Genomic DNA, 15,083 nt, shown 5'->3' on the forward strand with positions numbered 1-15,083 from the left:
TGATGTGATACAAATGGGTGGAGAGACAAGATGGGCTTGGCATGCTATGCCCAAGATCATTGCAGGCACTTGTCCACCTTGTTTGGAAACATGGCCTGTGGGATCTACGGAGGAAGGGAAAGAACCAAAAGAGTATGAACGATGGAGGGGTTACATGAAGGGTAAGAGGCTAAACATTAGCTGTAGGCAAGTGTGGAATTAATTTTATAAATCTGCTTTGATCATGATAAGTGTTGTATCATCTGTATCATGACCAGGTTCTGTCTTGGCCTTGGTTGATTTTTGGCTGAGCTGTGGGTGATACAATACAGACAGACATCAATTTTCTGAGGCTGCTGTGGCCCGTACAGTTCATACGTTCTCATGTTCATATCCGCTATTTTGATACTTCAGCCTACGGCTAATTGATTTCCGGAAGTTATACGGCATACATTTCTCTTTTTACATATAAAGGTCTCTGCTTCCCATCAATCCTCTATTCCATATACATCTGATCTTGATATCTCACCATCATAAATATCAACTTCATTGACAAATCAATCAACTTAACTTCCAGAAATTCTTACGATGTCTACCAAAATCGGCAAAACATTCACACCCTTTCGAAAACTCCCACTCGAGCTCCGCCTTATGATTTGGGGATTGGCAAAGCCAGCTGGTCGAATCATCGAACTTAATCTACTTGAAAGATCTACTATCAAAGAAGAATGGAACTTGGATCGATTTCCCCAAGCTTCGGATCAGTCTGACCACGCCGAGAACGGTGACGAAAACCCGATCAGATACAACAGATTATGGGGCTTTAAATCCAACGCTTCAATTCCAGCACTCCTACTCGCGTGCCGTGAGTCGCATGGAGTCGCATCGAAGTGGTATCCGCGAGTATTTCAATGCTATGCTGACAACCCGCAAATATTGCGATTCCCTCCCGCTATCCAAGGACTAGGTTCAGTCTCACTCCCACAGACGTACTTCAATTTTGAAGAAGATACACTCTTCATCACGCCCGAAACGTTTCGTCCCAGATACAATGCTGAAAATGACGAAGTATCGCGATACCTCGATAATCGCGCGGGAGTTCCGGGACCAATCATACCAGGGGTTTCCAGGCTGGTGTATGATCCAGATTTTTTAAAAATTGAGAACCTTGCTATCCAATTGACTTCCGATTATTGGATTTTGTACTGGGACGCCTATTCGGAGTGGCTGGCCAGATGTCTGGAGCGTGGATTTCGCAACCTCAAGACGCTTATCATTGTGGTCGATCAACATGTTCTATCGCCTCGCTGGAGAGAAACGCAGGGCGTGAAGATGTCGAAAGAAGATAGAGCAGATCTTGTATATATGGATAAATTGATCGATGTCCAGGATGCTTGCCGTTTCTACCACCCCGATCGTCCGATTCTCGAGGATGAAAAAAGAAAGTGGATAAAACCAAAACCCAATGCCTCTTATTTCGCACAGAGCCATATCAGAAAGTTGACCCAACACATGATGGGAGTTCTCAGAGAAGAGCATATTAAAGCTGGTAAATTGCTGTGGGATCTGCCAGAGATACAATTCAAGATTGTCCTTCCCGCGAAGATTAAAGCAAATTTACATCGGAACATGCAGCGATACAAAAAGAAATTTGCTGTTTGGCAAAGAGAAGCTGCTTCAAAGTCGAAGAAACAGGAAGATATCTCATGAATTAACAGTACTTGCCAATGATTAGCACAAGTCAGGATGACACTAGATAGGGAGGCTTTTTGCGGATGGATTGGTTTGTAAAGTGGGAAGATCATTACAGTATTTCATATGGTAGACGAGTTGACAGTTACCAGGCCTTAAGTGACCTCAAAATTATCAGATTCTCAACAACGTCGATTTCAACAATGTGCAAAATATCGTCAAAGATTCTGAAATTTTTGGAAATTAGATGGATCAAATGTAAATGACAGAGTAAAACAATGAGATACGTGTGAACCTTACTTCGTTGAGTTATGCGCTGAGGATAAAGCTTGAATATTCACATTTGCATAATTCTTTTTAAACCTGGCGACTTATGGAAGTGCATCGGTACCGATTCTATTGACGGGTAGTCAGCTCGTCGTCCCGTTCACCAACCCTTGACCAGAATCTCCTCATTTCACGTGTGGTGTTTGCATTTCTGAATTCAATCAATGATGCAGAGCTTGAAAAGAGATATTTGGGTGTTTAAGAATGCATATCCCATTGGTGTATCATAGGATAGAATAAAATAGCTCGGGAGCCTGTGTCGGCTCGGTTGTGTGACATGAGATAGACAGCCGGCTTGAAATGTGGGCAGGGGGTATGCTAGATAATCACGATGTGACCTCGTCAGAGTTCTCCGCGTTTCTGTAATAATCCACTCAAAATTCCCAATTCCACTCATACACTCACTTATGTGACGATACGGATCTGGCATCTACGAGCTAGCTTTAACTCAAATCTACTATATAAACGTACCCATTCCACTACATTGTCCAATTACTAAAATATACCATTTCACCTCTGAACATGGACAGCTACATGTTTCGGAAACATGTCAGCCGTCACAGTGTCATCTTTGAAGAAACTCAATATCTGGATATATCATGCTATTCAGTAAGAATTGAATTCCACTCCGTTTAAAATGATAGCAGTAGTTGAATGTATCGTTAACCTGATTAGGACCCTGCTCTTGATACAATAGAGCAATGTCCATTGAAAATGGATCAATTTGATGATTTCATTCATCAACGGGTAGATATTCCAACTTCTCCAGCCTATTTATGATTCTTGAGAAGGCTGATGGAATTTTCGATCCAGGAAACTTTCGAACCACCTCCACTACCAGCAGGGGCTACTCAATTATCGGGCGTACGATTAGTGTAAATTGACGTGTTTGCATGTATGTGAAATATCATCCATTGAAGCTGACTTTTAATAGCCTTCAACAGAATGCCAAGCATCCGGATACAATGGGAGGGAATACTATAAGTCTCCGGCATGAAGATTATGTGACCATGGTCGAATCGTGGAAATTGCCACTTAGAGCTATTGAATGCTCCAATGCTCTTAGCGTGCTGTTTTGGTCCTCTGTAGAAGATACTGGAGGAAACCCACATTTAAGTGCGTTTTAAATACACTTGGATGTTTTATATTGATATCGCGATCGTTAACCCATATGTGTGCAGAAATAATTTTCCGGAAGGGGGACGTACGAAAGAAGGGGGTCACTCGAGGTTGGGAGCTGATCTTAAGCCACGAGATAAAAGCTGGCATCACACGAGGCTTCTGCAAAGGAACTGCAACGACTGAGATCTTCGAGAGTTTACGAGCGTTAAGAGCATGCATTTCGGAGACTTCACATCCGATGCTTCTCCCGTTTTTAATTCTAAGTGAGAAAATATCCTACGGGACAGAGTTGAAGCAAAAGCGTACTAGAGACTGGCTACGCATGCTGGAACTGGCGGTTGCGGATCACACAGGACACAGCAGAACTCCAGTAACAGGTCAAACACTGCCACTTGACTTAATCAGCATAAATATCAACAGGTGCTATGCCGAAACACTGTGGGCCTCCCCTTTAGCTTACATCCGCGCCATAGAGTCTTTTCTGGAGACCATGGATTTATTCAAGCAATATATCCCTTTAACCGGATTAAAGCAGTTCAAACTCCAGGAAATACATGACAAACTTATTCCGGTATTAAACCTCTACAAGGTCAAACAACAGGGGGTAGAGATTTATGCGAACACAACCCTCAAGAGACTGGAGAATGAAAGAAGTCTTGCAAGTAACCCCTACACATAGGGAAATCATTCTATTCATCACTAATCTTGGTATCTAGTCCACAATTGTGCTCGCTCAACGCGACAGCAAGCTGCAGTACGACATGGGCAAGCTACAGTACGAAATGGCTCTAGCCAGCAAAAGGGACTCTTCTGCCATGAAGACTATCGCTATACTAGGTATTTTATTTCTCCCTGGGACATTTGTTGCTGTAAGATATTCTCCATACCCATGAACATGAGAATTTTTGCTAAACAATAACCTCGAGTCAATACTATCCACCACTTTTTTTGATTTCCAGAATGCATCTAGTCTTCGTGCAGCAGTTTCTCCAAGCTTTTGGATTTACTGGGTTATCACAGTTCCGGTCACGCTGATCATTCTGGGATTGTGGTATTTGTGGGAGAGAAAGCGAGATGGAAGGTTTGTGAGGGAGAGGAACCAAAGAGAAGAAACCGAAGACCTTGCTTCGGAGATTGATTCAGAAGATTATAACTTGGTGTCGTTGCAGAGAGCGAGACCGTTGGCAGACTATGAGTAAAATCGATACAATGTGCTTTTTATTATTTTATCTCAGGCTTCTTCTCCGTCAAAAAGGAATTATAGTATTGGCTTTGATGAATGATCAGCCCGGCCGAAGGAACGGGAATTTTCAGAATCTATATAGAAAAATTGGACTTATGGTCCACAAATCAATATCAAAGTCCTCAGGGAAGTACTTGAAGCCAGGAGTTAGAGTCTCAAAATTACACGTCTATCAAAGTTTGGCCTAGAAAAAAACCATGTAATGTCAGACTGCTAGCATCATAGGTGCCTCGATTCACACCCAACAATTTCTACCTGACACTTCCGACTTAAAATCCGATACCGGCACATTGGCCGACATCGATATACTTGTCTCTGAGAGATTCTTCAAGTAGATCACCAAAGTTGGTCAAATGTTCCATCATACTGTCAAGAATCAAACAACAATAGTAGGTAGGTAGTGGTACAGAGTCATTGGCTCTTACTGTCTTATTTTGCCTTCACCACTATACTTACTACACTGTCTCCGGGAAAGCCAACATCTCAAACCTCAAAAAGCAAGCTTATGATCTCAGCATCTACTTTAGAATTGCTTCGATGATAACCTTCACATACTGTAGAGCCAAGTGCTACATTGGTATTTCAATACCCTGATTAGGACTAAAAAGCATCGTCCACGAGGTCCCAAAAGTTGAATACTAGAATCAAATAGATATGCTAGTGGAGATATTTGTGGGATCGATCTCGAACGAATAGAAGGTAATAGACCGTATTCCTATGCTGTTTGAATCAAGCTGTAGTCCTCAGCCAGGCCGTAGACCAGGCTCTTTTGTGGCATCTTCTCACTTAATCAGTCCGACAACTGAAAGGATTAATATCATTACTACTAACTTTTAAAAATTGTGTATAGCAACAATCCTTGGATCAAGGATTGTGGGTGCTGACTACTTACGGTTTTGATGAGAGTCACGATAACGATCTGATTTCCTGTTTTGGAAGACATGTCCGGGAAATTTCTCTCCACCCCACCTCTGCTACGCGCAACTAGTCAAGTCGGTCTTAATCGATAATCATATTGAGTCATGTAAAGGGCGCGGTTAGCTGATTATAGTCAATGCTGATTTCACTGAGCTGATGTCGATCTATACAAGCATTGCTTTTCTTCTCATGAGGGCTTTAGACGTTGTACGTGATGTTATTGCGGAGTGAATTTGACACTTTTTCTGACTAAATAGGCACTTAGATTTCATTTGATGTTGTTGGACAGAAATGGTTTATATGCCACTGGTTCATCACCGTATTTAGTTGCTGTGTTATTGTGTTTGATGACTTCCTCCTGTTTTTCCGTTGATGTAAACGCGGGCTTTACGACAAGGCTTAGCGAGATACCTCCTGTTGGAGCTTTTCGGGACCGAGCAGAGCTTCGGGATTACATAATTGCTCGATGGTGGAGAATCAGACCATCTATTAGGGGACATCACTACAAGGGCTTTCGTATAAATACCAATAGGAATCAATTGATTGAATATAAGCTTTGAAGCCAAAAAATTTTCCTGAACATGAGTGAGCATGAATCTGAAGGAAAGACTTGGGGCTAATGATGACTGTCGAGGCTCCTCTACTTCCGTTGTTGTCATGTCCAAAGAGATCAATGTCAAACTATTTTAGGAAATTGATTAGAACTTCTGGTAGTAGCCAGGGTAGCTGTGTTTCAAAACGGTTAAATCCTTCTGTGTGGTATCTTCATGATGCCGTGCAGTGGACCCCTAGCCGTGGCTTGGATATTTCTCCGCGGAGGATAGTTGCAAGGAATTTAGAAATTGCTTAGTGGCTACCTATTTGTGTGATATCCAATCGCTGTAGGAAACATGCTAGATGCCTAGAGTTTGAAATGGTATTTAAATTGATGTTACCTGGTATGACGTGAAAACAACGTTATCTGTAGTTCTGGCCGTTGCCAACAACACATTTCGGGATATAACCATTTTCTCACGCAACAGGGGAGGGTGCTAGGATGATTCCCTCGATGGCTTCTGTACGAAACGTCGCCGCATCTATGTTGTTGCTTTCGCTTAGCTTCACCTAACTACACGAAATTGTGTTGAAGGAGTGACTCTAATCGAAATTCGAAAGGTGGCTTATATTATCTTGAAGATAAATATATACATTTAAGACCGGAACTCGTCGGCATCAGGTATATAAGTGGATTTGTGGATCTCACCGACCGTTTCAAGCCCCGATTCTCCACTTGAGACGAAAACAACTTTGTGATTTTTTGATGACTATGGCATTCCTTCATGTGTGAAGCTCATGATGACTTGAGCGAAGCTTGCTTATTCCAAGGCAACTCTTGCCAGACTGTCAATAATGGGCCAAAGTCTCCAAAATTATCAGAGGAACAATAGCGCTATTCTTTCTGGAAATAAAACTCAGTCGTTTTAATACCCGAAAAGTCCGCTCTGAAATTACCGGAGCGTCTGCCGGATTTCGAGCTAATTTTGGCATGTAGAAACTTGATATGGAGAGTCTTTAATTTTAACCTTGACTTCCACGTGAAAGCTCTATCTAGTACTCTTGATCTAAGATTTTGGATTAACACGGGTGACCTATTTCAAATGGTAAAGTCATATCCCATCTTTCTTAGCGCGGGCTAACTTTGGTCGATAAGGTGCGTGGGAAATAAGAGTACTGTCGATTTCAGAGTCCAAGCTTCAACTTCTCACGGTCAAGCCTATTAGCGATTCAAGAAAGACATAGTCCTTCCAAAAGAATGTTCAGCTTTCTCAGAACGGCGAATGCGTCAAGCAAAGGATCCTCTTTTGTCAGATTCACGTTACGTAGAAAACCTCTGAGTAAAGAGAGAGCTTTTGCTATATTAACCAATAATATGCATACAATAAGGTATACAGTGCTCTACAGCCATGATTGCGGGTCAATACAGCAAAATGAGGCAAATATTACTCGGGCTCGATCGTTCTAACGGTTCCTACGTTTGCGGAGCAGACTTCGAAAGCCTGTGTCAATCAACCTAATCGCTCTCCGCTTCCCTTTGCAGTTAGTGTTATACGGGACGTCCTTTATGAGCACTTGGTGGCTCTAGCTCAGATGGTGAACAGTGAGCACCAACTGCTATTAATTCGACATGTCAGCATGGTTGAAATATGTATGTAGCAAGTGTGCTCGTATCGAGCTGGAGTTTCAACATCCAGTATTTTGGAAAGCTTCATTCTTAGTTCGGCTTTCCTTGTGTTTGTTCATTTCCACAAATATCTTTTTTGACGCTCCAATCAGCGAACATTAATTTAGAGCACCCCATTCTACCATGAAACGCACTCCCGAAAAGACAAATGTTAGAAGCGCTGGATCTCGTTCGCGTACCGGCTGCATAACATGCAAGTAAGTGAATGATCCATTGAGCATCTATTGTACTAGTTCGTCGCAATTATACCTTGTTGTAATTCTGATTTCATGATTGGATCAGGTCCAAGGATTGGATGCAACGTCAAGTGAGAAATTTACACTTCCGTTTCAACACTCAACAAGTACTCGGAAACTGACAGAAACTTCAAACGTAGGATTCGACGTGTAAAATGCGATGAAGCAAAGCCAGGCTGTCAAAGATGCAAGAAATTTGGCCGTATGTGTGATGGATATGATGAACGCAAGAGCGTTAGTTTTCAGCCACAAACGAATTCAAGGAGAATTGTTCCTCGAATAGAGACTAAGCAGTCATCACAAACAATATTGATACCCAAATCTCTACCATTTTCATTTCCAATTACACTCCTTGGAGAACAAGAAGCAATATATTTTCAAACATTCCAATGCGAAACTATAAATAGCCTCGCAGATGGCCGCAAATCGCCACTTTGGCATGGAATAGTGAGGCATGCTTGTCTGGAAGAACCATCTATCTTTCATTGCGCCATAGCCATCGCTGCTCTGGATAGAGCATGTAAATCTAGGTCATTGAATTCCCCCTCGGACTTTGACTTTCATCATCGTCATGCACTTCAACAATACGGAAAGGCGCTCAAAGAATTACAGAAAGTAATCTCTCGAGGCGACTCTTGTATTCGCACTACCCTCATTTCCTCTTTACTCATCTTTTGTTTTCAAAATTTTCATGGGGATGTTCGACTTGCCATAAACAATGTCAGGATGACAATAGATCTCATGTACAATTGGATCTCCAGCCAGACGAATACTACTACCCATATTGGTTTCAGTCCCGCACCGCATATCCTCGAACACGAAGTGGTTGAAGCATTTTCTCGTCTTGATGCGCATCTCGTAAATGTATGTATAACTTGGGTCATCCTAACACGACCTTCATCTTCTATATCACTCAAATAAAGGCCCAGCTCGACTAACATGCTTGTTTTTAGTGGATTGGTGTTTCCCGGTCTTCATGCGATGTCATTCCTCTCGTCTCCCCAGATTCTTTCGACGCTTTGCCAATCCCAACCACCTTTACGTCCCTGAAGGAAGCGAAACTTTCTTTGGACAACATCATATCACGACTATTCCTGGACAAAGTTTCCGGCCCAATTGCGCCCTCACTGACAAACATTTCCCAATACGCCATCTCAGAAGCCTCGGAGCCTCCTTTTGCAAAAGAACTGAGATCTTGGACATCCGCATTCCAACCAGTTTTTGATATTTTTCAATCTCGAATTGATGGAGACCCAAAAGATCATAGCGAATTTATCCCTGCCGGAATCTTGCGCTGTCAATGTTTAGCACTAAAAATCGTCTTCTGGTCATCATATTATTCTCGACTGAACATCGAATCATGCAATTCATCTTTTCACTCCCCATCTCCAAATGCTATCCAATCATCTTCTCAATTCGCAAATAAGAATAATGATAAAGAAGTACACAAACTTTTAATTCCAGTGTATTCCGAGATTATCACCACTTTCAGAGCCATAGTCAATCATCCAGCATTTGTCAAATCGTTTATTTTCGGATGTGGTATTCTACCTCAACTTTTCGTCGTGGTGTGCAAGTGTCCAGATGAAATGATAAGACGAGAAGCAATACAGATATTGAAGGATTCTGGAGGAAGAAGAGAAGGAATTTGGGATGCGAAGACTGTGGGACTTGTTGGCGCAGATATATTGAGATGTGAAGCTTTTGATGAGCACGTAAGCAGCCTTCAGAATCAGGATGATTTTTCTTCTACTGGAAACCATTTAAGTAAGGAGATTATCATTGAGAACGATGCATCAGCTTGGGATGATTGTAAATATACACGTCAAGGGATTCGATTGCTGAAACCTATAAAGTGGGTTGAAGTCCACTTTGCATATCTGGGGATGAAGATGAAGTTACCGGTACTGAGGCAGGAAGAAGTGAGGAATGAGAGGGAAGGAGTTGAGCATTCTCGGGAGAGATATAACGATGAGGTCGAGGAAATGCATCTGCTGGATTGGGTGGAACAATATCTTGGGCCGCGTGGAGATAGTTTAGTTTCGGGATTTGTTAGTCTATGATGTCTTGGAGTAGGATCATAATTGGATTTTTGGAGTTTTGGAATATCAGTTGGCATATAGCTGATGATACGCGGTTTTGGAGGGGGGGATGTTTGGGAAGTTTAGAAATTTTATGTATTACTCGGAGCATCCAAGAATAGACAGACATGAAAGGAAGTATGGAGTCTTTCAGAATCTTTGAATGAAAGATACCTATCTTGCCCCGTGACTAACGAAATATAACTGAACAAGTCATCTGATGCTAGGCGAGGGGCTGTCACTTGCATCATGATGACCCGCACTAGCATCTGATATTTCACCCCAATAGTTGAGACCATTCTAGCTATGTTTACATCATCGTTCAGACGATATCTATACGAGATCCATTTCGGGTACCCGTGGACATGTTATATGAGTTCTATCAAGCCATATGTTCTGTTGTTGATCATACTCTTGTTTTAGCGTATGAACACGGGGCGGTTCTAATGAGATAAGAATACAAAGAGAAGAAGGCGTACAACTTAATCATATATGTATATATCCCAATAACATGAAGGGTTTCTTCCTAGGTAAATGATCAATGATTTATTAAGATACAATCACTGGTAGTGCTTCATACGATACTCAATGTGACTGATGATAGGTATTGATAAGAAATGCCAAGTCTTTTTCCAGGGTAATGCGCCGCTAACTTTTAGACTTCACGCTAAAAAGCACCCGCCACTACCATGACCTTGACTACCTACCCACGACATCATCCCGAATGACAACAAGACTGAATATCTGATCCTAAATAATTACAATCACAACATATATACTTACAATAACAACTTGCAATCACCACAAAGAATCGCAATTTGTATTCGATAGACTGCAATAACCACCAGCTTCAAAATAACTCTTGAATTGTGGAATTACAACTTGTCCGTCCCACACTTCCCAGCTCCGCAATTCTTATATACGTCAAGAATCATGATGTCCACCGCACTTTCAACCACAACTCCCACCTCCTCATTTCTTACTCTTCCTTCCGAACTACGTCTGAAAATCTGGTCCAACCTTCTTCCCGGTCCTCGTACTCTTCCAATCCGCTGCTCTCGAATCCACAAATCTTATTACACTCCTGTTCCCACTTCCGTCCTCCTATCTATCTCTTCCGAAACGCGAACTCTATTTCTCGAACACTATTCTCTCCTCCACCTAAATCCCTCTTACAACTCCACTATATACATAAATTTCGCCCTCGATACACTTTGTTTCGACCACGAAGAATGTTCACCTATCGGAGATTTGGCTATGGATTTCAAGACTTGTGCGCAGAAGGATTTGATTGAGAGAGTGGATATCGATGTACATTTATGGGAAATTATGCGATTATTTCGATTTGATGCTTTGGCGGAAATTAAATATTTATATGGACTGAAGAATCTGACATTCGTTTTGAGGAAATCTGATGTCGAATTGAATAATGGAGAAGAGGATGAGGCTAATAATACGAGGGCGAGGACTAGGGATGTATGGGGAGGAAGGATGTTAATCGAGGGGCAGACAATGGATAGAGAGATTGCGCAATGTCAGTGGTATGTTTCGATGATGAAGTGGGAGGTGGAACATGGGACTCATCAATGGACGGACTGTAAACCGAATGTGCAGATGTGCATTATATGAGAAGGAGGTTGATGAGACGAATACGATTGAATGGTGAGAATGGGGTTTATCTCTAACGGAAGTTCTGCGGTATCAAGATTTATGTCTAAAATTCACCAGGCGTGAGAAAACTTCACTTAAGTCTTTACGAATACACGAATATGCGAAGATACACGAAACAGGGATTGCATTAGGAGAATAAGATCACACTGCTCACGGATTCTCTATAATGATTCCAGTGTTACCATCTCCGCTGAAACAATGGAACCTGCGCTCTCAGAACATACAAACACATCCACAGATGTGATATATCAAGCTACGAAATGAATCTTTAAGCTGGTTTTTTGTCCAGTCTCCCGATTATCCAGGTCTCACAACAGGATCTTCATTGCCTATAAAGTTCCTGATATTTTCTATAGGAAGTTTCCTCCTTGAATAAATCACTATATCACCATCAACCCACATCACAGACCGTCTAGGATAAATATCAAGTCTGTCAACCGACACTGGAGTATCTCAGTCACCTAGCAAGGGATCTCTTGATACAAGGACACGAAAAATCCGCGGGATTGGATTGAACGGTTTAGCTACTTAGGTTGTAGATAGGCTTCTCAAATACACACACCTATCAAACCCAAAAAATCCATCGTTACATTACCACGAGGTGTAGATAAAAGTATCTAGCTTCGATTAGATATGGAGATAAAACAAATTTTACGTTAGTGAAATGAGTTCTTGAGTTCAAGTGTCTTACATCCTAAATTGCATATCGGGAATGGAATAAAAGTTACCTTTTACATAGCTATCCGGATATATAAATGAATATCAGTCAAAATTTCACATGATACATTCTTTTTTGCCGAGATACATATATGGATGGGGTTAGGCTGTATATAATGTATATAATGTATAAATGTTTACAGATTTGGGAGATCAAATGGTCAAATAGATCTCATTTATAACTTGCAAGTTTTGGTTAGGTGTATGAATGTGTGAGTGGGATTTATTTGATGAATGTAAGATGTGTATATATATGAGAAGAAATCTATCTAAACTATACATCCCCCAAAGTCAATAACTCATCCCCTCCCGCTTTACCTCCCCCAAAAACCTCTCCACAATCTCCAGCACCTCCTCAGGTTTCTCCTGCATAACCCAATGGCCCGCCCCGGGCACCACCTTGATCCCCTTAAACCTCGTACACCTTTTCCCCATCTGTTCCAACACCCCCGGTTCCTGATACATTCCCCAATCTTTCTCTCCACTTACAAAGAGCATCGGGACATCTAATGTTCTTCCTGCGAAAAGCTCGAGTTCTTGAGAGTAATAGGGTGATGTGACAACGCGGTACCAATTTAGCATTCCTTGGAATCCCGTGCGCGCGTATTCGGATGCGTAGACGGCGATGTCGGAGTCGGGGAGCCAGGTTTCCATTTGCGAGAGAGAGGTGGGGGGGATGGGTTGCATGTGCGTTTGGATTACGTCGCGCATGGAGGAGTGCAGGGGCATGATGTAGTAGGGAGGGAGGTTTTGGAGTTCCGAGGTGGAAATCGAGGTTAAGGGGTGAGGACTGTTGCCGCTCCAGTGCCCGGATTTGAGATAGAAGTAGCCGCGGAGGAAGGAGGGGAGGGTGGAGAGAGGGGTCGAGAGGTCCGAGGAGGCGTGGGCGGTGGAGTAGTAGGTTTTGTAGTGTTTGAGGGGCGTGGAGAGCTGGGAGAGAGAGGTGTGGATGGCTTCGGTGGGAGCTGAAGTTGGCGGGGTTTGGGTGGAAGTGGGGAGGAGAGGGGGACCTTTAAAGGGATGAGAGAGGAGGATGACGCTGGGTGGGTGTTAATATTTATTTTTGAGGAATAGAAATACGAGTTGATAGGGGAGAAGGGAGGAAAGAGAGGATATATAAAGAAAGAAGAAATAGAAGAGTGAAGATCATTCAATGAAATGACGCTCCGCTGGCCCTCCGGGAGCCACTGCCGTGGAGGCAGAACATTACACTTCTATCGAGCGTAGCGAGCTATGGGGGTTTGGGGGCTTGCCCCCATAAACAAAGCACGTAAGTAAGTACTTGCTCACTCACTTACAGACCCGCTCCTAACGAGCAAATCACATCCAAGAACCTCACACATACACAAAGAAAACAGGGAGCCATACGATTTAAACAAATCCGGTCTCACAAGCGCACACCAGCCCGCCACCACGGCCCCAAAATCATGACCTATGACACACGCAACATCTTTATGGCCCAGGGCGTCAACTAAAAATACCATATCGGTTACGAGACGAGAGATAGTAGTGGTGTGGAGGTCGACGGTGGAGAAGGGACGGGTGTCGTGGCCGGTGGTGCGGCCTGCGCCGCGTTGATCGGGAGCGACGACGTGGTAGCCGAGGGAGGAGAGGGAGGGGAGGAGGTAGCGGTAGGAGAAGGAGAGTTCGGGGAAGCCGTGGAGGAGGAGGAGGAGGGGGTGGGAGGGGGAGCCGGAGACGAGGAGGTGATGGGTTAGGGTGGGGGTTGAGAGGTAGAGGGAGGTTATCCCTGGGGGAAGGGGGAGGGGTGGAAGGGAAGTAGAGGGGGAGGTGGACATTGTGTGGTTGCGGCGTCAGAAAGTAGACGTGATGGATGCGGAAATCTAGAGATTAATTGAGATATAAAACAACACACCCATCCATGTATGTATACTAAGTACTCTTCCCGGTTCTTGCCCCTCGATTCACAATATTTCCCTCTCTCCATATCTCCACAAGTCAGATTTTCAAATCACGTTATGACTTATTACAGTACATTAATTAATTAATTGCGGAGAAATGATCTACAGAGAAATGTATATGTACCTATATGTATCCTCGGTATATCGTAGGGATGGATGATTTTAGTTGTGTTTGGTCTGAGCTTAGGATGATGAGATTCGACTTGATGAGGATGTTGTGACTTTTGTATTATGTAATGTTATAAAATTTGGGCAAGTTAACTTACTTAGTAGATACTTGATAAATAAGAGATAGAAGAAAGGAGAGAATTAATTGAGTATTACGATAGATACTAGATAGTTTTATCTCTGGAAGGAAGGAAACCATCGAGAATCAATTTGTCACTCGAAAACACAATACAATAATAACGTTACTGTCTCTATGCTGAAAGCTACGAGTACCGCGGTACTTATCAGTATTGCATCTACGTCATGATACATTCCGTACCTGGGTATTTGAGATAGCGGGCCCATAGCTCAAGTCTAGTCCTTTCGAAGTGTGGCTTAGCTGGAGATGTTAGATTGATCTACAAACTGAAGGGATGAATGCCATGGATGATGAATGGGGATCTGGTGCTCTATCACTCTGTGTGATGGATTGTTGGATTGTTTCATGGGAAGAGATCATTTTCGCACGTTGAACGTGGTTCTGAACTTCAAGTCAAACTTGGGACTGTGTTGGATTGTATGGGATTGTGGGAGGGTGTCTATGTCAAGCAATGGCTGTTTCTGATTTGCGATTGAAAACATAGGGAGGCGGTGGCTGGCTGGTGTTTGGTGCGACATTCTCCCAAAGCTTTCAATTACATTACTAGGTACCGAAGGAGGGATTTTATTACTGGGTTCCCTTAACACTGTTCTTGTGTGTATATGTATATGTGTATGTGTGTGTGTGTGTGTGTGTGTGTGTGTGTG

At 42.8% G+C, this 15,083-nt stretch overlaps 5 protein-coding genes across 5 annotated transcripts; 4 read left to right on the top strand and 1 right to left on the bottom strand.

The window, feature by feature from the left end:
- Positions 1-567: 567 nt before the first annotated feature.
- Bfra_002069ib (uncharacterized protein) lies at positions 568-1,689 on the top strand (the record flags this gene model as incomplete). The annotated part of the gene is made up of 1 exon (XM_037332494.1): positions 568-1,689. One exon carries the CDS (start codon positions 568-570, stop codon positions 1,687-1,689), a length of 1,122 nt encoding a protein of 373 aa, XP_037196648.1.
- An 831-nt stretch (positions 1,690-2,520) lies between these two features.
- Positions 2,521-4,319, top strand: Bfra_002070 (uncharacterized protein; the record flags this gene model as incomplete). Its single annotated transcript, XM_037332495.1, has 7 exons — positions 2,521-2,607; positions 2,674-2,745; positions 2,812-2,873; positions 2,933-3,114; positions 3,180-3,778; positions 3,837-3,989; positions 4,047-4,319. The coding sequence occupies 7 exons, from the start codon at positions 2,521-2,523 to the stop codon at positions 4,317-4,319; spliced, it is 1,428 nt and encodes a 475-aa protein (XP_037196649.1).
- A 3,306-nt stretch (positions 4,320-7,625) lies between these two features.
- Bfra_002071 (putative transcription factor cys6 protein) lies at positions 7,626-9,801 on the top strand (the record flags this gene model as incomplete). Its single annotated transcript, XM_037332496.1, has 3 exons — positions 7,626-7,699; positions 7,879-8,602; positions 8,692-9,801. 3 exons carry the CDS (start codon positions 7,626-7,628, stop codon positions 9,799-9,801), a joined length of 1,908 nt encoding a protein of 635 aa, XP_037196650.1.
- A 954-nt stretch (positions 9,802-10,755) lies between these two features.
- Bfra_002072 (uncharacterized protein) lies at positions 10,756-11,448 on the top strand (the record flags this gene model as incomplete). The annotated part of the gene is made up of 1 exon (XM_037332497.1): positions 10,756-11,448. The coding sequence occupies one exon, from the start codon at positions 10,756-10,758 to the stop codon at positions 11,446-11,448; it is 693 nt and encodes a 230-aa protein (XP_037196651.1).
- A 1,050-nt stretch (positions 11,449-12,498) lies between these two features.
- Positions 12,499-14,006, bottom strand: Bfra_002073 (putative epoxide hydrolase protein; the record flags this gene model as incomplete). The annotated part of the gene is made up of 2 exons (XM_037332498.1): positions 12,499-13,246; positions 13,576-14,006. 2 exons carry the CDS (start codon positions 14,004-14,006, stop codon positions 12,499-12,501), a joined length of 1,179 nt encoding a protein of 392 aa, XP_037196652.1.
- Positions 14,007-15,083: the final 1,077 nt, after the last annotated feature.

Source organism: Botrytis fragariae (genome assembly GCF_013461495.1).
Source record: "Botrytis fragariae strain BVB16 chromosome Unknown tig00000006, whole genome shotgun sequence".
Classification (NCBI taxonomy): Eukaryota; Fungi; Ascomycota; class Leotiomycetes; order Helotiales; family Sclerotiniaceae; genus Botrytis; species Botrytis fragariae.